Source organism: Oryzias melastigma, linkage group LG17, assembly GCF_002922805.2.
Source record: "Oryzias melastigma strain HK-1 linkage group LG17, ASM292280v2, whole genome shotgun sequence".
Lineage (NCBI taxonomy): Eukaryota > Metazoa > Chordata > Actinopteri > Beloniformes > Adrianichthyidae > Oryzias > Oryzias melastigma.
In genome coordinates this window covers 7,368,568-7,390,182 of record NC_050528.1, presented here as the reverse complement: position 1 = coordinate 7,390,182, position 21,615 = coordinate 7,368,568, and the positions used below count along the sequence as shown (strand labels likewise).

The 21,615-nt window shown below is 33.4% G+C and overlaps 2 protein-coding genes across 8 annotated transcripts in view; one reads left to right on the top strand and one right to left on the bottom strand.

Annotated features, from left to right (window-relative positions):
- Positions 1-7,133, bottom strand: part of si:ch73-40a17.3 (meprin A subunit beta) — a 15,839-nt gene extending 8,706 nt beyond the window's left edge. The window contains exons 1-9 of the mRNA XM_024273178.2: positions 6,731-7,133; positions 6,622-6,640; positions 6,499-6,549; positions 6,379-6,422; positions 6,195-6,273; positions 3,339-3,456; positions 3,060-3,238; positions 2,259-2,477; positions 1,829-1,981 (exon numbers count right to left, since the gene is read on the bottom strand). Of these exons, the coding sequence (XP_024128946.1) occupies positions 1,829-1,981; positions 2,259-2,477; positions 3,060-3,238; positions 3,339-3,456; positions 6,195-6,273; positions 6,379-6,422; positions 6,499-6,549; positions 6,622-6,640; positions 6,731-6,799 (931 nt within the window). The 5' untranslated portion in view covers positions 6,800-7,133. The remainder of the gene's footprint in view (positions 1-1,828; positions 1,982-2,258; positions 2,478-3,059; positions 3,239-3,338; positions 3,457-6,194; positions 6,274-6,378; positions 6,423-6,498; positions 6,550-6,621; positions 6,641-6,730) is intronic.
- Positions 1-21,615, top strand: part of opn7a (opsin 7, group member a) — a 31,499-nt gene that overhangs the window by 2,714 nt on the left and 7,170 nt on the right. The window contains exons 1-3 of one of the 7 annotated variants that reach the window (XM_024273189.2): positions 17,569-17,899; positions 19,477-19,564; positions 19,626-19,727. Coding sequence is in view for 4 of the 7 variants with exons in the window: in XM_024273181.2 (XP_024128949.1) it covers positions 19,287-19,310; positions 19,477-19,564 (112 nt within the window). In the remaining 3 variants the exon portion in view is untranslated. Of the gene's footprint in view, positions 1-17,567; positions 17,900-18,582; positions 19,380-19,476; positions 19,565-19,625; positions 19,728-21,615 lie in introns of those variants that run through there. The other 6 variants (XM_024273188.2, XM_024273186.2, XM_024273184.2 and 3 more) reach the window with 6 other exon arrangements.

The following is a 21,615-nucleotide window of genomic DNA, read 5'->3' as shown; positions in this document are numbered from 1 at the left end:
AATATTAGATTATTGTTTATGTAATATGCAGTAATGATTACTGGAAAGTTTACAATCACTATGGTATTAATTTTCTTTACTGATTAATGTAAATGATTTGTCGTGGATGCTTTGAAACTTCATCACATTAATGATTTCAATGATCCTTAATAGCCTGATTTTATTAATATTTGATATTAAGTCCTGAACCGGATATTGATAATTCATGTAGAGAAAATGGTCGAGTCGGGTGGGATTATATAAGTTCGCTTCCTTCCACTCCCTTTCAAGTGATCAACTTGTGATTTATTAAGTGATATGTTATGTATGTATTATGACCTGATTGCTTGAAATAAACCATTTCATTCATTCATTCATTCATTCATTCATTCATTCATTCATTCATTCATTCATTCATTCATTCATTCGTTCATTCATTCATTCATTTTCCCAAAATCTGTCAACACATGGCCCTGATCATCCTTTCCTTAATAAACTGCAGTTGTCCCGTCCCATGTGCAGAAAAATGACCCCATATCATGATGCTACCACCTCCATGCTTCACAGTAGGGATAGTGTTCTTGGGATTGTCATTCTTCTTCCTCCAAACAGTGGAGTTCAGACCAAAGTTCTGTTTTGGTTTTTCCCATGATTCCTCTGGATCATCCAAATAGTCAAACTTAAGACAGGTATTGACATGTGTTGATTTAAAGGGTAACCAAACCCTAAATCAACTTTTTTTGGCTGTTGACCTCTATAAACGGGGCTTTAAAAGTGTTGTCTGTTGGTCATTGCCACATTTTTGACAAATTAAAATAAAATTGTTCAATTCTTGAAAATGTAGTCAAAAATCATCTACAGGTTGAAACAAGGTGTTACAGTTGAATTTTGTGATGGGTCAAACCGCGTGAGTTTTAGAGATCTGATGTCATGATCAGCAGCTTCAGTAATGAGAGCAGTCCCCAAGCCCCACCCCTCTGACTTGATTTTCACATTTTGCTTGTGGGTGGAGTCAGCCTCCAACGCCCCTGTTTGGTTACCCTTTAAGCAAGGAACCTTGAGTGCCATGTGTGGTTTCCAACTATGACGTCTTAGTGTATTACCAACAATAACCATGAAAACAGTTGTCTTAGCTCTTTTCAGGTCAGTGACTAGTTCCTCCTGTGTAGTTCTGGATCGATTTCTCACCCATCTTAGGGTCATTGAGACCCCATGAAGTGAGATCTTGCATGGAGCCCCAGTCCGAGGGAGATTGACTATCATGTTTAGCTTCTTCCTTTTTCTAATAATTGCTCCAACAGTGGATCTTTTTTCACCAAACTGCTTGACAATTGCCCTGGACTCCTTTCCAGCCTTGTGGAAGTCTGCAATTTTGTCTCTGGTGTCACTGGATAGCTCTTTGGTCTTGGCTGTTAGTAGTTTGAGTTTTACTGATTAAATGAGGTGGACAAGTGAATTTATACAACTAATGACCTCAAAAAGGTGCTTCTAATTTAGGATAATAAGTGGAGGTGAACTATGTAACCCTTGTGCTATCCTAGGTATGTTGACATTGGGAGTGGGGTCATCTGGACCCCACAAGTCAGTGCAATTAACATTTTTTTCCAGTGATTTTTGATTGTTTCTAGTGTCCGTGGCAGACATGAAATCCTGTCAACCTTTGTCATGGGATGGATTACACGTCAATGTAAGTCTTGGGTCATTTGGACCCCATAGGATAGCACAAGGGTTAAATGTGATGATGACCACTGACTAAAGACACTGATGGAATAACAATTTTGAAAGTTTCCAGAAAGTCCATTAAAAAATTGAAAAGCTTTAACTTAATCCCATGTTCGACCCTCCTCACCAACACATTTGCCGTTGTTGGTGTAGTCCATGTCTGGGCCGCCGGCGGCACTGATAACTCGGACCCAGTCGGCTTTATCCTCGTGTCCCTGAACCATTCCGCAAATGTTCTCTCGTTCAAAGTCGCACGAGTCCAGGAAGGTGGAGCCTTGCGCTGCAAGACATGGCACAAACAGAGATGAGCAGGTACTTTGGACTGCAATAATCTAATTATACATTGTGGCAAATGTTTTGCTTTTGCACTCCGAGTCTAACAGTTTATTGCTGTTTACGTAAGATCCATCTTAAAATTAGGAAACTAGTGGAGAAATACAAGCACTTAATACTGAGATTTCAAATTTTATCTGCATTAACAGTCTAAAAGGGTGTCTAAAAAAATATATTTTTTTAATAAAAAGCACATTTTCTCAAAAGAAAGCCTTCAGTCTTACTGCAGTTGTAGAAGCGGTGCAGCTTGAGCAGGTCGCTGTCACTGAACTCCATCCGCTGGCCTATCACGTCGCTAAAAGCGGGGATCTTGGTGACGATGGTGGGCTCAGAACCGTTGCGAAAAGCGTTTTTGCTGTAGTGCATCATGGAGCCGTAGTCGTACGGGACCCCCAAAGAGCTGGAGGTGGTGTCATTGTAGGTGTTAAAGTTGTGTTCTCTTCCTGTGCGTTAGACATTTTACAAAAGAGGTCATCACTCTCTCAGAATCTATATTCAAATTTTCAATCTTTAATCTAAATATACCCATATTTCATCACGGTATCTCCAAAAGATTAGGCATAGATTTGAGATTTTTTCCTCCTTAGACAGGAGGAAAAAAAATACCTTTTTCTCAAGAGTTTTCCATCCTTTGCTTATCTTGTTAGGATGTTGCAACAAGCTTAGCAAAACCTGCTTATCACACATGCAGTAAAAAGCTATGCTAAAAGCGATGTCAAATATTGTAAATGTATACCACCCTTCAGAGCTTTTGCACTAAAGGACATGACTTGAACAAGCACGATTAAGAGGAAAACATTTACTTAAACATCCGTATTTTATTAGTGCACTGCAAAAACAAGACCCTTAAAATAAGTCAAAATTCTTATGAGATTTACCACAAAAAAGCAAAAATCTGACAATGGGGTAAGAAAAATTGTCTTATCAAGAATTTTAATCACATGTTTTTTGTAGACTAATATTTTTTTGCTTTTAAAAAACTTTCTTAATAAGATTGAATTTTTGCAGTGTAAGATGCTGCGTACCATCTAAGATGCGGTCCCACATGATGTGGACGTAGTCATCCCGGTCCGATCTGGACTGCTCGTGCCAAAAACCCAACGCGTGGAGGAACTCGTGTTCAATGGTGGCAATGCGGTCACAGTTTGTTCCTATGGATAATCTCTGCTTCCCAACTCGGCGATTCCCAACAGACGAGAAACAGCTTTTTGGGGAAAAATTAAAAATAACATCACACAAAAAAAAATTATTTAGTTTTTATTTTTAAGACACTGAATACAAAAAAAAATTTTTTCTTGCTTTACCCATTCCCTTTAAAGATGGAGATGTAATTTTCTTCTCCACTCCACGGTTTGAAGTCGATGCAGGACTTAAGGCGGTATTGCTCAAAAGCCTTAAGGATCACACCTTTTGCATTGATCTCTGCAAAGAAGATGAGGAATCGGGTTTGTTAGCTGAAATGGTTTTAATTTTTTTTTTCAGGTTTACAATTACACATTTTGCTCAAAGTAGATCATACAAAAGAAAACACAAATCCAGTTTCTCTACTATGGTAGGTTATTTTGATATTCACCACCAATGAATGATCATCTGACTCATTATGTATGTGCTGATAAAGACAACAGTGGAGAATGGCATAAAACCTGCAAGTACCGAGTTATGGCAAGCCGTTTTATCATTAAATCCATATCGTTGCTATCAGACTGTTTAAAACCTAACTAGTAATGCCAAAAGTACAACTAGTTAACTAGTGACAGCCAACATGTGAACTAGTTAACTGACCCTTTTTAAATTGTGGAATAGTTAACTAGTTGCACTCTAAAAAAATTTCAATTGTTAAATTGTCATATGCAAATTTTATACAAGATTACAGTAAATCTCCCTAGTTAACTAGTGTGACCAAAAGACCGTACTAGTTAAATAGTGACTCCCTAAAGTAAACTTATTAACTAGTCTCATGCCAATTGTGTACAAGTTCACTAGTAAGGCTCCTATTAAGCTCACTAGTTACCTAGTGAGACCAAAACTTCATACTAGTTAACTAGTGACCCTCTAAAAAGGCAACTTGTTAAATAGTTGCATGAACATTTTGTACAAGTTACCTAGTGAATCTCCTGTAAACCTCACTAGTTCAATAGTGCGACCAATATATTGTACTATTTAACCAGTGACATTTTAAAAAGGCCACTAGTTAACTAGTCACATGCAAATCTTGTACAAGTTCACTAGTACAGCTCCTGTAAAGCTCAATAGTTAACTAGTACGACTAAAAATATAGTACTGGTGCTATGGTACATACTAGTGGCATGCAGAATGCTAACTAGATGATGAGTGAGATCTATGTAAGTCGTACTAGTTACCTAGTTAAAGAAAAAAAATAACAAGGTAACTAGTGAGGTTTACATGAGTCTTGTTTGATAACTTGTGCACAATTTGCATATGATTAGTTAAGTAGCGACCTTTTTAGATTGTCACTAGTTAACTGGTGATCTTTTGGTTGCACTAGTTAACTGGTGAGGTTTACAGGACACTTACTAGTGAAACTGTACACAATTTGCATGCGACTAGTTAAGTAGCGACCTTTTTAGATTGTCACTAGTTAACCAGTATGATCTTTTGGTTACACTAGTTAACTGGTGAGGTTTACAGGACACTTACTAGTGAAACTGTACACAATTTGCATGTGACTAGTTAAGTAGCGACCTTTTTAGAATGTCAATGGTAAAGAAGTGCACTTTTAAAATTATTACTAGTTAACTGGTGAGCCCCACAGGAGCCTTACAAGTAAACTTGTTAAAAATGTATCATGTGACGAGTTACCTTGTGGCCTTTTTAAAAGTATTACTAGTAAACTAGTGCATATTTTTTAACATTACTAGTTAACTAGTGAACTAGTGAGTTAACATGAGCCTTACTAGTGGGTTTGTACAAAATGCACATATGACTAGTTCACTTGTGGCCTTTTTAGAATGTTACTAGTAAACTGGTGCAGATTTTTGAAAACCTTACTAGTTAACTAGTGGCCTATACAGGAACCTTACTAATGAACTTGTACAAAATTAACATGTGACTAGTTAACAGTGGCCTTTTTAGAATGTTACTAGTAAACTAGTTCATATTTTTTAACATTACTAGTTAACTAGTGAACTAGTGAGTTAACGTGAGCCTTACTACTGGGTTTGTACAACATGCACATATGACTTGTTCACTTGTGGCCTTTTTAGAATGTTACTAGTAAACTGGTGCAAATTTTTGAAAACCTTACTAGTTAACTAGTGACCCATACAGGAACCTTACTAATGAACTTGTACAAAGTTAGCATGTGACTAGTTAACAGTGGCCTTTTTAGAATGTTACTAGTAAAATAGTGCATATTTTTTAACATTACTAGTTAACTAGTGAACTAGTGAGTTAACATGAGCCTTACTACTGGGTTTGTACAAAATCCACATATGACTTGTTCACTTGTGGCCTTTTGAGAATGTTACTAGTAAACTGGTGCAGATTCTTGAAAACCTTACTAGTTAACTAGTGGCCCATACAGGAACCTTATTAATGAACTTGTACAAAATTAGCATGTGACTAGTTAACAGTGGCCTTTTTAGAATGTTACTAGTAAACTGGTGCAGATTTTTGAAAACCTTACTAGTTAACTAGTGGCCCATACAGGAACCTTACTAATGAACTTGTACAAAATTAGCATGTGACTAGTTAACAGTGGCCTTTTTAGAATGTTACTAGTAAACTAGTGCATATTTTTAAACATTACTAGTTAACCAGTGAGCTTTACAGGACCCTTACTAATTAACTTGTAAAAAATCTGCATGTGACTAGTTAACAGTTGCCTTTTTACAGTGTAATAAGTAAACTAGTCCACTTTTTTAAAAACATTACTTGTTAACCTTTCTGTTTACATTTTTTCCCGTCACTACTTAACTAGTAGCTTTAGTTTTGGCATTGCTAGTTAGGCTTAAAACAGCCTGATATCAAGGACATGATTTAATGATAAAACAGCTTTCCATAAGGGCTATTTAAATTAATTTCACATAAACAGTGAGGAAATCTAACAAAACTTTGTCGGGTAAAAGTTTGGAAACGTCTTCAGAATTTGATTAACACAATAATAATTGCAAAAGCTTTTGGTAACCTTCAGATTTTACCTAAATCGTCCTCCATGTAGTACGGAATCGTCCTTGGCCACTTGTACTCATCTCCGATAATAGAATTCCTGGTTTGCTTCTGCCAAAATGAAGCAATTGAAAAGAAATAAAAACAAGATAATGAGGTGAGGTGGAACTCTCCACCACCAAATCCAGAAAACGAAAAGTGATTGGATTAACTCACCCCATGAAGCACAATGTCTCCCTCTACAAGATTCAGTCCGGCTTCTGTGGAGAATAAAGATGTTTGGTTGAACAGATCACATGGTTAAAACCATAAAAACAAAACGGCCTTTCTTAATACCCTCGTTGATGTCGAAAATATCACGATCTCGCCCGCCGTCCACGTCAAAATCTGTCAGATAGTAAAAGAAAAAAAATCAAGTGATGAAGTTGAATTTGTAGTTTTTCTGAGAAATAAGTTTACCTGGAATCTTTGGGGTGGGCTGCAGAACAGAGAAAATCACAATATAACTGTACGGTTAATGAAAAATGTGACGAGTTATTCTCTAATGTAACAAGTTAATGATTCTTACCAGGCAGAAGGAAGACCCGCAGAGAAGAACCTGAAGGAAAAATATCCATCTGCATTTTTTTGCTGCCATGTCGCCGACCGTCTCTCGGTTTGTGATTGCACAGAATGACAGAGGTGTTGGTGGATGATAAAACACTCGGAGCTTCCATGTCAATAACTGACAGAGCCGTAAAAAAGCCGAGTTATTCAACAACTTCAATCCACTTTATCAGCAAATACTTGCGTTTTTTTAAGGGCTTGAATAAGTGATATGGATTAAGGTGATGCTATTTTTAAAGATCTACTCTGATTAAAATCATGTTCTTGTGGTGATTTATGATGATAGAAATAAAATTCAACTCAAAATTGCATTTATGAGTATTTCTTCAGGTATTTTTTTAGGAGTTTTTTCTTTCCGGGAGGGAGGGTCTAAGGGCAACGATAACCAGTTTTATTTAGTTTGTTTAGTTTTTAGCAATTGTTGATATTTTATGACTAATTCTCTGCATGTGTAAAATTACCTGCATGAAGCTCAATGAGGCAAATTTCCTTTGTGATTTCGGGCTGTATAAATGAAATTGAATTCATTCTGATTGTTGCAAATCAGGAAAAAGAGGTAAATTGTGAATAAGTAGGGGAAGGGGGGCGGGGTTTACTTTGAGCTAATAGTCCCGCCTACATCTCAGAGGCCTCTCTGCAGAAACTATGTCCTAAAAAACAACAGAAGCTTTTTGATGTTGGTTAAAAATGACAAAATTATGATTAAAAAACAACTGGGAACACTTTTATATCAATAATATAATATATCAAGAGATGTCAATGTGATTTTTTTAAATATAAGATATAGCAAGCAATTATTTATAAAGCACATATCCTGCCCAAGGCAAATCAAAGTGCTGTACAAAAATATTTCAAAATTACAAAAAGGAAATAAAAATCTATTGATAAAACACAAGTAAAATCCTAAAAGTCAACAAGATTAAAATTCAGAAATGTAAAATATTAAAAACATACACATAAAATAGTTCCTATTTTAAAACACATTGCTAAATAAAAGTTTTCAGTTTAGATTTGAACATTTTCAGACGAAGATGTCAGCTTGATCTGACTCCAGATGACGTTTTTCTTGGACGATCTCTAAATATAATATCCTATTCTGCTTACTCTCTCTTTGCTGCTCCTGGATCTAACTTTTGCATCACAGCAAATATTCAAATTTTTTCTGTTCTAATTATTTCGGGTGTTTGTATTTATTCTACAATATTTTACCCAAATAATCAGAGTGGATTTCAGAGCTGGATCAGTCATTTTTAGATTTCATATTGATGTGTTAGTGGCATACAAATGAAATGTGTCAAACTGAAAAGCAATGACTGAATAAGAGCAATTTTTAATTGTATTTTAGATATAAAATCAGGGATGGCAAATCATTTGCTGCAGCTTAACCAGGAGAAAACGAACATTTTAGTTATCGGTCCTGAAGTTGAGAGAGAGAAACAGTTTTTGAAGCTAAAATAACCTTCTGTAAAAGAGCATAGATCAATTAATTAGATTAATTTACTATATTAATATTGTTATGCTAAAAATGTAGATTTTCTCTTATTACCATCTGTTATACAATTTCTGCAGTCGTGGTCATGCTGGCAGATGTCAAATTCATTACATTCAACAGTAACTTCATGGATGCCAGATTTAGATCTCCGTGACACAACAAAACCCAGTGAGATTTATATGAAAATGATGGGATGCTCTTAAATATTTCATATTAAAACAATCACGGACGTCATTACTGTTGTAACTCTGAAAAATCCTGTGTTTGGCATTCATTTTTAATAATAAATCCCATTTTCAACCAACTAATACCATTTTTGTTCATTTTTTTTTTAAATCCATATTTTTAAAATGTTAAATTTCCAACATTTCTGAACATATCATTATTTTTCTGTAATTTTTTTTTTTCAGACTGTCTTACAGTTAAAAATGTTGTGATCTCTGAATCTAAAAACTCATGATTTTGATCAAAACTAAAGAAGTGAAACAATTTACCCTTAAAGCTACATTTATTTTTCAGAAACTAGGACAAACTATTTATAAATGAACGTTATAGATAGCTGCACATATTCAGCGTTGGTGATTACCTATTGATATTTCTCGCTCCCCGCTTTATAACACTTAGAAAATGCATTGCTAAGATAAATGGGATCAATGGAGCTTCACTGATGCAGCTCACGTTCTGACCGAACCTTTTTCTGGGATTTATCTGTGATTTAAGTAAAAAAATATGAAATGTATTTCCACATATGTGACCCCAAAATAGTCACATGTGAGGATCCAGAGAGGCTTTTAGTGGTGGTGTTCAGTCTGGAGTGATGCGATGCTTCATTTGCTGCATCAGAATGATAAGTTGATCCTCTGACGTGTCGTAGAAGAGGCTCATGTGTTCTCATTCTGTCTCAGGAACACTTTCTTGATGGTATTTTGCTGTTTTATGTGAAATCTGGTGCATAAACAATATAATATCAGAGTTTTTTCCTCTTTCAGGATAATTTATGTGAAGCATTTTTACAAAATATAGCAAAGCCGTGTGAACCCGTCGTGTGAGTTTCTGATTTGATTCATTTTATGCTTATAGGTGATGTAAATTCTTTTATCAGGAGTTCTTTCTTTCTATTTGTTCCTTTCATGGTTAACATATTCAGTACACAACACTATAGTCCACATATGTTCATGATAGGAGTGAGATAAATATAATTCTTTTTTTTGTATTTTTGCCCCGATATCACATCTTAACAAGTAAAAAGAGACAATTCTAGATTACTTTTAGCACCTGTCACCACCACACACTAAGTACACATATTCCTGAAGTTTTTTCTTTAGAAATATATTTTTAATTTTATTATATTAGTACAAAATTTCAGAATTTTTTGTTAAGAAGAAAAACATGAAACAGAGCGAGCAACTTGAAAATTTAAATAATATTTCTGTCTATGATTTTCCTCTTCTAAGGTGAAAAAAAACATTTTGCAGGCTCTCAGGCATCATTCTGTTTTTAACTTTAAGCATCCGAATAAAGTTTGCTGTTTTACTAAATCCCCAAATTTCAGCTATCTTGATTTTATAAATAAAGCAATTGTATTTCCAAAAATTGTATTTCCAAAATCCAGAACACAGGATAAACATTTATTGAAAACTCTGAAACTAAATTTTTAAAACTTCAAAACCGTAACTTTTTAACATAATTATAAACTAGACATATAACATTACCTGTGACAATGCTAGTGTGAATGCTGTAAGCTGAATTTGGCCACTGAAGATGCTAGTGCTAATAGCTAAAAATGCTGAAGCTAATAGCTGAAAACACTGAAGCTAGCCAGCTAAAATATCAGCTAAATGCCAAATTAGCCTAAAAAAAAAACTTATGTTAGCTAAAACAACTAGGATGTAACTGAAAAAATAGCTAAATTTCAAAATACCCTAAAAAAATAAAAAAAAGCCTAAATTAGCCAAAACTGTTAGCATGTAGGTGAAATTTTAGCAAAACTCCAAAATAGCCCAAAAAATCTTAGTAAATGGCAAATTTAAAAAAAAAGCTAGCATAATGCTAATTTTTTAAACTTTAAAACTGTATCTTTTTAACATAATTATGAATAATAAAAAGGCAAGAATATTATTCCAGAATTAATCAACTTAAACCTTAACAAAACTTTCAATATTTTACTCTCTATGAAAATATATTTTGTCAAAATTAAACAAGATAGAAATAAGTGCAAGATAACATCAGACCATTAATAACAATAAAATAAAATGATCTGGAGGGCCGGATAGAATTATCTAGAGGGCCGGATCCGGCCCCCGGGCCTAGACTTTGACACATGTGACTTAATGTTGTTTAAAACAAATACAATTTTAGCTACTTTACTTTTAATTTATGATATATGAGGCTTTCAAGACAAAGTTTCATCCAAAATTACCCCATGAAATCTCAACTCAGAAACGTTTCAAACTTTTACTCCATCAATTCATCGTTTCATTTCATCCTGTTTTTATTAGCAAAAAAACATAAATTTAGTTTTTTGTAATTTAAATGAAAACCTATTTTCATTAAACCAATATTTAAGTTTAACTATTTAAGTTTTAAAATCTTCTATTACAGATTTTTCCCTTTTTCTGAACAAAATAATCTACAATCAGGAAGTTCATGTAAGGAAATCAAATATCCTAAATCTAATTAAAGATCAGTTGATTAATTAACTCCATAAAGTTTTTAGCTCCAATGTACATTACATATTTGGCTATGGCAAAGGTGTGTCGTTGACCTAAAGCAAAAAATGTTTTTAATCAAAAACAGACTTTTAGAACTAAAAAACGAATAATTAACTAATTAAGTTTTCAACATTTTGAGATTTGAACGAAGCTCAAGCTTAAGTAAACCTCACCCTAATCTTTATTCTGATTATGTAATACCCTTGCTGCATTTTTGGTCAAGATCTTTTATTATTTGCAGCTGAAATCTACAAGACATTTTTTTTTTAATTTTTATATCCTCATTTTAGGATTCTAATGATTTTAATTATTTTAATTGTGTTTTTTCTGTTTTATCTTGATGTTTTTCAATGTGTCCCCTGTAACTCCTTTTAGTTTATTTCTTAAAAGGTTCTTGCTTTTACCAAGCTATAGTTGAAAAAAAAGATTTTTTTTTCTTAATCTGTCTTGATTTGATGAATAAAGGTTAAATTAAATTAATTGAATAAGGATACAAGCTATTTCCATGGAGACAGAGAGGTTTGTTTCAAAGCCAAAAGGAGAGAACGGTTTGACTGAGGAGTGAAGGAATCTACTTTTGTCAAAAACCTTTTCGCCACTGATTGATTGATTAATTGATTGATTGATTGATTGATTGATTTCAAGCACATATTGTGAAAAATACAGGACAAGAAACACAAATATTTCAAATTCATTACAGAAATAATTAAATTAATTTATTAGAAAATACAAAACACACTTACTGTATGTCACATTTGGTTAATTTATTTTCAGAATAATTAACTAAAGTCAAGTAGAGTTTGATTGCTTGAAATTTATATAATTCCACCGTTACTTAGTTACTTCTTTTTACAGTTTTGCATAGTTACGTAATCTGGTTACTGAAACGACAGCTGCAGTTAAAACCTTTCCTCAAACCCAAACAGAACAAGACAGTTTCACCCAAAAACTCAAAACAAGCCTCCGTTTGGCTTTCAGTGAACTCCCGGGTCTGTTTGACCCGAACTTTCTCCAGTTTTTGTTTTAGTCGTCGTTATCCAGCTCAAAAATCAGCTTCATTCCAAACTGAGTCCTGGATTACAGAAGAGACGTCTTCAGCTTTAGAAACTATTTCTGTTTGAAATCTTCTTCTTCCGTCTGGCCCTCCGACCCGTTTCCCGTCATGTTTCTAATACTGGAATCTGCTATTATGTTTGGGAAACTGCGTGACCTGGACATCATCATTTGCTGTAATTGCACATAATGATTTGATGTTTGATGCTTTCAGTGATTTTTAGAGGTTTGTGTTTATCCATGTTCCTCTTTTAAGCCTTTTTCTGATACCAAACTCAAACATCATCACATTACACTCAAAGATCAAGCATTCTGGAGACGAAATACTTCTTATTTTATAGCAAAGACAAAGATTGTGGTGCTGCAGCTCACACTCCTTATTTTTTATCCGGTTTGTGTATGCTGTTCCTCTTTCACCCTTCATTACCTGTAACCGGGCCGTGGTCATGATGGAGCTTGTCAGTGCCGCCCCAACAGAGACTGGATCTGATCCGAAGTGCATCTGCCGGCTCCTCGTGGCTCCGCCTCATTGGCTGCTGTTCCCACAGTGAGCGTGCTTCACGATGACAGAGCAGCAGTCTGTGCAGATGAAGGAGGAAATCAAAAAAATCACTTTTCTTCTCTCAGTTTTTCACTGTAAAAATGGTGAAAAGCTTAAAAAAAACAGGATTAGACAGAATTTGAAAATTATCATGAGACTAAACTCCTGAAGGTGAAATGGATTTTATTTAAATGATTTCAAACAACAAAAATCCCAGTTTAAGCACATATTAACATAAACAATATTGAGAGCTAAAAGTTACAGTAAAGAGACTTTTCTGAGTTGATCAGCAATGAAAGTTCTGCTTCAAACTCTTATAGTGTGCGTGAAAGCACGTATGAATTAAGTCTTATACAGCCTCTCATATTTAACTGCTGCGTCAACAGAGTTTTCTTATCAGCCACTTTGAACTGAGATTTTGAATAATATCTGAAAACTTGTCGTAGAACTGATCGTCCCACTAAGCTCTCTGGGTGTCGAGGAGGACCGCCGGCTATCGGCGTGAGTGGGAACCAGCAAACGCGGAAGAGCTCTGTGGCGAAGGCGCTGCCGGGGAACCACAGCTCCAGGGGAGCGATGAGAATGGTGAAACTTTAGCGTTGAGTAGGGCTGCCACGATTAGTCGACTAATCGACGACTAATCGACTATTAAAACAGTTGACAGCTAATTTAATTGTTGATTAGTCGTTACTTTATATTATATGGAGTCGGAGTGTAGTAAAGTTGAAAGTTATTGTGGTGTTATGCTAGCTTTTTGGATTATTTTGGCTTTTATTAATGTTTTTTGGCTAATTTGGAGTTTAGCTAAAATTTCAGTTACATGCTAGCTATTTTGGCTATTTTAGGTTTTATTTGTTTTTTAGGCTAGTTTGGAGTTTAGATAATATTTCAGCTACATGCTAGCTATTTTGGTTAACTAAGGCTTTTTTTCAGTTTTTAAGGCTAATTTGGCATTTAGCTAATATTTTAGCTGGCTATCAGCTTCAGCGTTTTCAGCTACTGGCTTCAGCGTTTTCAGCTATTAGCTTTATTGTTTTCAGCTACTAGCTTCAGCGTTTTTAGCTATTAGCTTCATTGTTTTCAGCTATTAGCTTTATTGTTTTCAGCTACTAGCTTAAGCGTTTTTAGCTATTAGCTTCAACAAATTCATTCAAAATTTGTTATACACTGTAACCATATTTATGAGACGTGTGCTGCCGACCTCTTGGCCAGGTCACCCTTGAAAAAGAGATCCTGATCTCAACGGGTTTTTATCTGGTTAAATAAAGGTTACTACTACTACTACTACATTGTTTTTTAGCTACTAGCTTCAGCGTTTTCAGCTATTAGCTTCATTGTTTTCAGCTACTAGCTTCAGCATTTTTAGCTATTAGCTTCATTGTTTTTTAGCTACTAGCTTCAACGTTTTCAGCTATTAGCTTCATTGTTTTCAGCTACTAGCTTCAGCGTTTTTAGCTATTAGCTTCATTGTTTTCAGCTAGTAGCTTCAGGGTTTTCAGCTAGTAGCTTCAGGGTTTTTAGCTAGTAGCTTCAGGGTTTTCAGCTATTAGCTTCATTGTTTTCAGCTACTAGCTTCAGCGTTTTTAGCTATCAATGTCAGCATCTTTAGCTTACAGCATTCACACTAGCATTATAGAAACTAATGCTATATATTTAGTTTTTAGTTAGTTTAAAGCTAATGATGGTTAATATGTGTGCTTTACATGATTAGTCGACTAATCAGAAAAAAACAATTGACCATTAAAATCGTTTGTGGCAGCACTAGTGTTCAGTGTTTTAAAAACGTATATTTTGATTTTTTTTATTAATTAGCAGGCATATCTGTTTAGAAAAGTGGGAGAACGTCAAGTTTCACCAGATATTATTCACAATCTAAATTCAACGTGGCTGAAAAGAGAACTCCGATGACCCGGCATTCTAGCAGCACTTAAACGCATCATTTAGACATGAATCGTGGAGCCAGCTCGGATGAGGAAAACAAAGGCGTAGATGATCTATTTATCAGGATGGAGTGAAATGTGGAACTTGCGGCTTCTGTTCCTTTCAAAGTTTTAAAAACAGAAATCTCCAGAAATGCAATTTTAAGCTTAATTTGTGTCCTCCATCATGAGAAAAAATTTGAAAAACACCCAAAACAAAAATTGTTATATGAATTAATTTATTTTTTATTTAATTTGAGGAAATTTGCTATTAAAAAAAAGCTCAAATAGAGTCTGACTTTCTTAAATTTAATAAGAATTCTTTGTAACTCACTGTGATGCAGCCATTTGAGTAAAAATACACTTAAAAATAATAAAGACGTGCTTTAAAACGAGGTGAATGACTTGTTTTTTTTCTCCTTCTCTGAACTCACCCTCATGTAAAAAGGCAGGGACTTTACTTCAGGAAATAAAGTTTCTGTTTAATGCTTCTGTAGTTCCACTTTGATGTCTGCGTTTATCTAACCGTGAACATTCATTCCTCTGTGGCCGTGACAATTACTCCTTAAATCACCATGAATCACCTTGAATGAAGCTTTCATCTTAAGCTTTGCCTCAGTCAGTTCCAGTCTGTGTCTCTGTTAGTTTACGTTGCTGCCTGTATGTGTAAATTCATTCATGACAGTTGGAGGGAGAGCAAACGGCAAGCAATGTTCTTTTTCTTCCTCCTAGAGTGTAATTCTTTTGAAGATAATTCCTCCTTGCTTCAAAAGTTTCTGAATTATTCCAAGTGCCACCATGTGTGGTTTTGACCCCGTGTGATTGGCTGAAGTCATGTTCTTGTGAAGATGAGTTCTAATTAAACGCAGCACGCCACTGCGGCGGTGAATCGTTTTTTAAGTGATGCTTTCCGAGTTCAAACGGACCATTTTTCAATAAAAATGTTCATTAATCTGAGGAATTTAAGTGAATTTTCAGTGAAAGTTGAACACTTTTTAAAACAAAATTCAACATTTCTACATGAATCCAAGAGGAATGCTGGGTAATCATTTAAAAAATGATAATGAACCAGCCTCTTTTATTATGCAAAGTCCTGGATATCACATATTTACTTTGCCCTCCAGGAGTTTGAATACTTAAGAAAGCGTGAAAGGTTGAAATAATTACTTCCATTGTTGACGTGAAAGTTTTACCTTAAGTGATTTTTTTGCTTTTGATGGTTGAAAAAGTAAAGTTCAGTCTCAGAAAACCACGATCCATCAAGATTTTCTTTTAAATGTGAAACTTAAACTTGAAATCTGAACAGGATAAAATATTTCTCGTGCGTAAAAGAGTGGCAGGGGCGGGTTTACAATTAGCCAAAGGTAGGCGGTGGCCTAGGCTTCACCAACACCTTGGATGCCCCAATAAAAAAAGATTAATACAACCACTGAAGTTCCCGTCATGAAAACATCATGATCTGAAAATTAGGGTAAACAGTCACTTTTAAAGGTTTTTCTAGTTTTGACTCATCCACTGAGAGATTAAACTCATGTAAACATCTTAGTTTAGTCACTTTCTGTTAAAACTTTTCGTAGATCAAATCTTTGTTAGAACAGCATCCATGTCAGAGTTACAATCTGCCTCATTATCTCAGAGACTTCAAATCCTTTTTTCTTCTTTCAAATGTGTGTTTTTACCTGTAAAATACTTTTTAGTCAAGGAAACATTCCTACATATTTTATAGTTTATTCTCAGTGACATTCTTGTTCAACTCGTACCTCTACAGTTGCTCATCTTTCTAAGTTTCTCACTTGTCAATGTCAACAATATTAATTTAGATTTAGAGCAGTAAAACTGTGCAAATACCTGTATTTCTTTAAATTTACGCCAACGATTCTTTAAAATGCATTTAACTTCTGTTTAGTAGTAACTGTTCCTCATGCCTTATGTCAATTGAAATTTGTCTTTCTCATTGTGATTTGCTATTTTTATATGAGGTCAAATCAGGATCAGCTTAAAGTGAATGAAAAAACAGATTGAAAAATTGAAAAACAGACATTTTAAATTTGACCAAAAAATTGAAAAATTGAAAGCAGTTTTAAACTCGAAAATACATATTGCAAACTTGAAAGAAATATTGAAAATTTGACAAAAATAAAAGTGAAAAATTGATAGATAGAAATATTGAAAATTTATTTTAAAAAATATAGTAAATTTGAAACTTGATTTTAAAAAAGGTTGCCAATTAAAAAATAATGTTTACTTAAACAGTAGTACTTTTAACTTTTGTTTTTTTATGTTTCTCATTGTCTGCTCAAAGCCCCGCCCCCATGAAAAATTCAGATGAGCTTAGCAGCGAAAACTCAAAAACTCTGAATTGAAACTGAAAACAAGAGAACTGAAAGAAAAAAATAAGAAATTAAAAAAGGAAAGTCGAAAGTACAAATAAACATTTTTAATTGGCAAGTTTTTTTTAATAATTGCCTTATAATTGCCTTTTCCTATGGTTAATATTTCTTTCAAGTTTTCAATGTTTTTTTTCAAATGTTTACATTTTTTTTAAATTTCAATAATTCGTTCAAGTTTAAAATATGTATTTTCAAGTTTTAAAGCTGCTTTCAAATTTTCATTTTTTTTTAAATTTTCTATCTTATTTTTTCATTAACTAAGTTGATACTGATTTCACCCCGTAGTCTTATACTTTTTATTCATATTTATTAAATTTCTTTGGTCACATATTACCTATTTTTATTTTATTGTTACTGTTTTTATGTATTATTGTTAAACTTATTTTAATATTGTAAATTCACTATAGTTTTATTTTTTCTCTTATGTATTTTTACATTAGTTGGAGGCCTTCAATAAGCATCTTAGGTTTGCCTCTCCCTGCACTGTATTTAATTGTCTTTTAATGGTTTTCTTGCCGTTTTTTAAATGTGCTAAATAAATAAAATTAATGTTTTAATTTATTTAAAATGTTCCAGTCAAAACAAATTCTTAAAATATTTCAGGTTGTACTGAAACAAATACCGCAGTCTCAGTGACTTGCCCCTCTGAAGACAGATTCATGCGGCAGGAGGATAATTAGCAAAAATATTAATAGTGAGAGGCGGGAGGTGCTTAATGGGGCGATGCCTCGCGCGCTTCACCGCCCCAACTCCTGGCCCCGCGCGCCCCCTCTGGAGAAAACCAGCCCGCCGATAAATTCACACCGTAGCATGACGTCATGAATCGATCAGAGCAGCCAGGAGCTTGGAGCATCTGGGTGTATGGTCCAGATGAGTGAAAGCAGTCAGCGCATGCGCGCTGTGACAGCCAGGCTCGCGCTGAGTTGAGGCGCGAGGATCTGAGACAACTCCTGGTGAAAGAGGAGCTCGTGCTCGGAAGGAAAAGTAGTTCCTGGACTTTGACTGGAGCAGTGGTCTGGACTAAGGTAAATCACCTTAAATGTCTTTTAACGTAAAAGTTTGTTTTAAAATTGACTTTTTAAAAGCGCCTTGATCCATCTTCAATTTATATGTAATAAGGTCAAGACATAATTAATCGAAACGATGCAAACCTGAAGTTTTAGTTCTAAATGCGCTGAAGAATATGAATGCTCGGAGTTTATATAAGCAAAAATATAATTTGTTTTTTATTTATTTTTTCTTCCATTTCCGTCCAAACTGTAGTTTAGTTCCACAATTTTCTAACTGTGAATTCAAGACCAACACATCTTTCAAATATGTGTAGCATCTTAAGAAATTGTCTACTAATTTTTGTCACCTTAAAATGTTACATTTTTACATTGAAAACTTTACACTAAACTTGTCTCCTAAAGCTTTTTTTGTGTGTTGAAAACTCCTGCTTGTGTCATAAAAACTGTAAAAAAAAAAAAAAGTCATCAGCAGGAAATAAATTACTAGATAAATAAAATAAATGTAGTGTTTGCGTGAAGTTTTTATTTTTGTGAATATCCATATATTTGCCTTTATTTATATCACTCAGTCTGATGTGGTCACTTTTAAGGGAAATAATAATAATAAAAAAATATGGCCAGAAGTCAAAAGTTTTCATTTCAAACAAGAAATAAACATTTTTACCCAGAAATCATATTTTTAAGTTGAAATTAACAGGTGAATGTGTGAAATATTGTAATGAAAATATAAAAAGAACTATTTGAATAGATTTGAACTTCTAAAACTGTTGGTAAAAAGGATTGACATACAGTTTCTCATGCATAGAGTGCTCTAAAGTGTCTTAAATGTTGCGTTAATGTCTTAAACAAAGGTCTGACACGTTATGCTAAACAGTCATTTTGGTCCAGTTTTTATTGACCAAAACCTACAAAAAAAACGTTATTTATTTGCAGCTATCAAGCAATTCATTTATAAAAATTAGCTTTTTAATATTTACAAAAATTGAAATAAAGCATTTATCTTAGACGGCAGCTCTTACAAGTTCCTTCAAAATAAAATACATCCTGTGTCAAGTGAGCTCCTCCGGATGCAGATTTACAAGAATTTAGAATGCAAGAAAAGCAAAAAGTGTTTAGACTTTCTTTTCTTTTTACTATCAACTATAAAACATTAGTGCAAAATCAAATTTATATAAAATATCTGTACATGTGAATAGTATCAAATAATGGTATGAATTCTAATAATAAACCACTCTGATAGTAGATCATATTTTACGCAGCTATTTGATTCGTTAAAGTTAAAAAGAATTACCTAAAACTTCTAATACATTAATTTATTCTCTTTGTTTGCATTTCTATTCATAACCAAAGAGCCTGCTGCTCTGCTCCCTGCCTGTCTAAAATAACCAGCAGGTGCCAATTAATGCACATTGGCCACACCCACCAGGTGAGCAGAAGGACTGGATGGAAAAAGGTCCAGCAGTAGCAGCAGGACGTATCACGGTTTAACAAAAATGTACAGTTTGCATAATGAACAATAGATATTTATGAATAAAAACAACAGTAAATAACCTTTCATAACATTTTCTGCTGACTCAACAATCTGTTCTTAGATGGGGCTCAAGGCTGAAGACATGGCGTTCCACTCCAACATCTCCGTGAACATGGATATCACTGTGGCTGTGGTGTACTCTGTCTTCGGTAAGCTACGTCTGCAGAATTTTAAAATCATTTTCTTACCTTTTTAATTATTTCTGAACAGACCAACAGCTGAGTTAATAACGCTGTGAACAAGTTGAGTTCAAGAGCTGCTTAAGAGGAGATGAGTCACAGCAGGATGAGAGACAACACACTGTGAAGCCGTGTGAGTTTACTTCTGTCACGGAGTACCTGGATCACTTCCTCCTCTTCACTCTGTAGATACGCTCTGTTTTTTAGATTCTGACCAAACATTGTTAATATCAAACTCTAAAATAAATCTTAATTAGGTGAATCTCAGTCTTTGATTTTGCAGTATTGCATATGTGCACAATTGTGTTTCATTTATTGATGTGTAGGACCGCCTAGTGTTATTCCTGCAAGGTGATAGCACTGAAACCAGGTGAGGGGGTTCAGAACTATGAAAAATCAGATTGAAAATAAACCTCTGATAACTACTTCCTGTGTTAAAGAAGTAGATCTCCCCATAAAAAAGCATCTTTCTGTATTCAGTCATTCTTTGCACGGCAATGGTTGCACATTAAACTAACTGAGCAACGCTTTAAGGGCTATGTTTTTTTTAATGTTCTCGCAGATCAATTATTGCAGAGAGGTGTGAACAAAATATGGGTTGCAGATGGAAAATCAATGAATTCAGGGACTGTGTATAACCAGGAGAAATACTTGTGGGTGGTAATTTCGCGCACATTCTACTGTTAAGGTGAATTTCTTGCAAACATTTTTACCTGTGATCAAAATTAGAGTGACTTATATGTTTTATTGCCTGCAAAAATCTGAAAGGAAATACTCTTGCTCATCTAAATAAAAAATAAAAACACAATTAAAACTCTAAAAGAGCAATTATCAAGCTGAAGAGTCATTAAAATCAAAACAAGTTTTTTTTGATGATAATCAATAAATACGTCATCTGTAACCTAAAAAATAATCTGCACTCTGTCTGAAAAAAGGTGTTAAATGAATGTCTAGAACTGGGTTGTGGCAAATTTGTAAAATAAAAATAAGAAAAAGTTTAATACAACAAAATATGGTTGAGATGATATAAAAATTGAATTAAATCAAATTAAATAATATTGAATTATATCAAATAAAAGAAAAATAAATTAAATAATATTGAATTAAATCAAATGAAAAAAACTGAATTCAATCAAATGAAATAAAAACTAAAAAAAATAAAATAAAATAAAAAAAATAAATTAAATCAAAAGAAATAAAAATTGAATAAAATCAAAGGAAAAAAATTAATTATATCAAATTAAATAAAAATTAAATTAAATTAAATTAAAAAAACATAAAATTAAATAATATTGAATTAAATCGAATCAAATAAAAACTAAAAAATAAAATAATAAATAAATTAAATCAAAAGAAATAAACATTGAGTAAAATCAAAGGAAATAAAAATGAAATCAAGTAAAATGAAAACAACATCAAATGAAATAATATTGAAATAAATCAAATGAAATAAAATCATAAAAAATAAAATAAAAATTAAATTAGATTAATAAAATAATCTAGTAACATAAAAAATAATTAAATTTGAAAAATAAAAAAATGTAATTAAAGTAAAATGAAAATGCTGAAATTAAATAATAAATTAGTAAATAATTAATATTTTTTTTCTCTGTTACTACTTCTATAAAACGTATTACATTTTTCTATGTAATATTACACTTCGTATTAAGATTTCAACTCCACAAGTAGCAACATCATCACTTAAAGTAACATTGTCAGAACAGCATTCATTCTGTCAATCTTTCCTTCCTTTTTTAAACAATTTATGAATTGATTTCTTAAAATATTTGATTTATTTGTAGTAGATTTATCTATGTATTATTTATTTATTTTCAGTTTGCATTAACCCCAATCACGACATTTTATAATAAATCATATGTTAAGGTTTTGTTGTCCACTAAAGTATTTTTATCACAATCAGTGTGATAGAGTAAGTTTCATTAGAACCAATAAAAAAAGTCCATAAACTCCTCTTTTATATGAAGTTTCCCAAAGCTTTCATTTGATCAGTTAGTTTATCA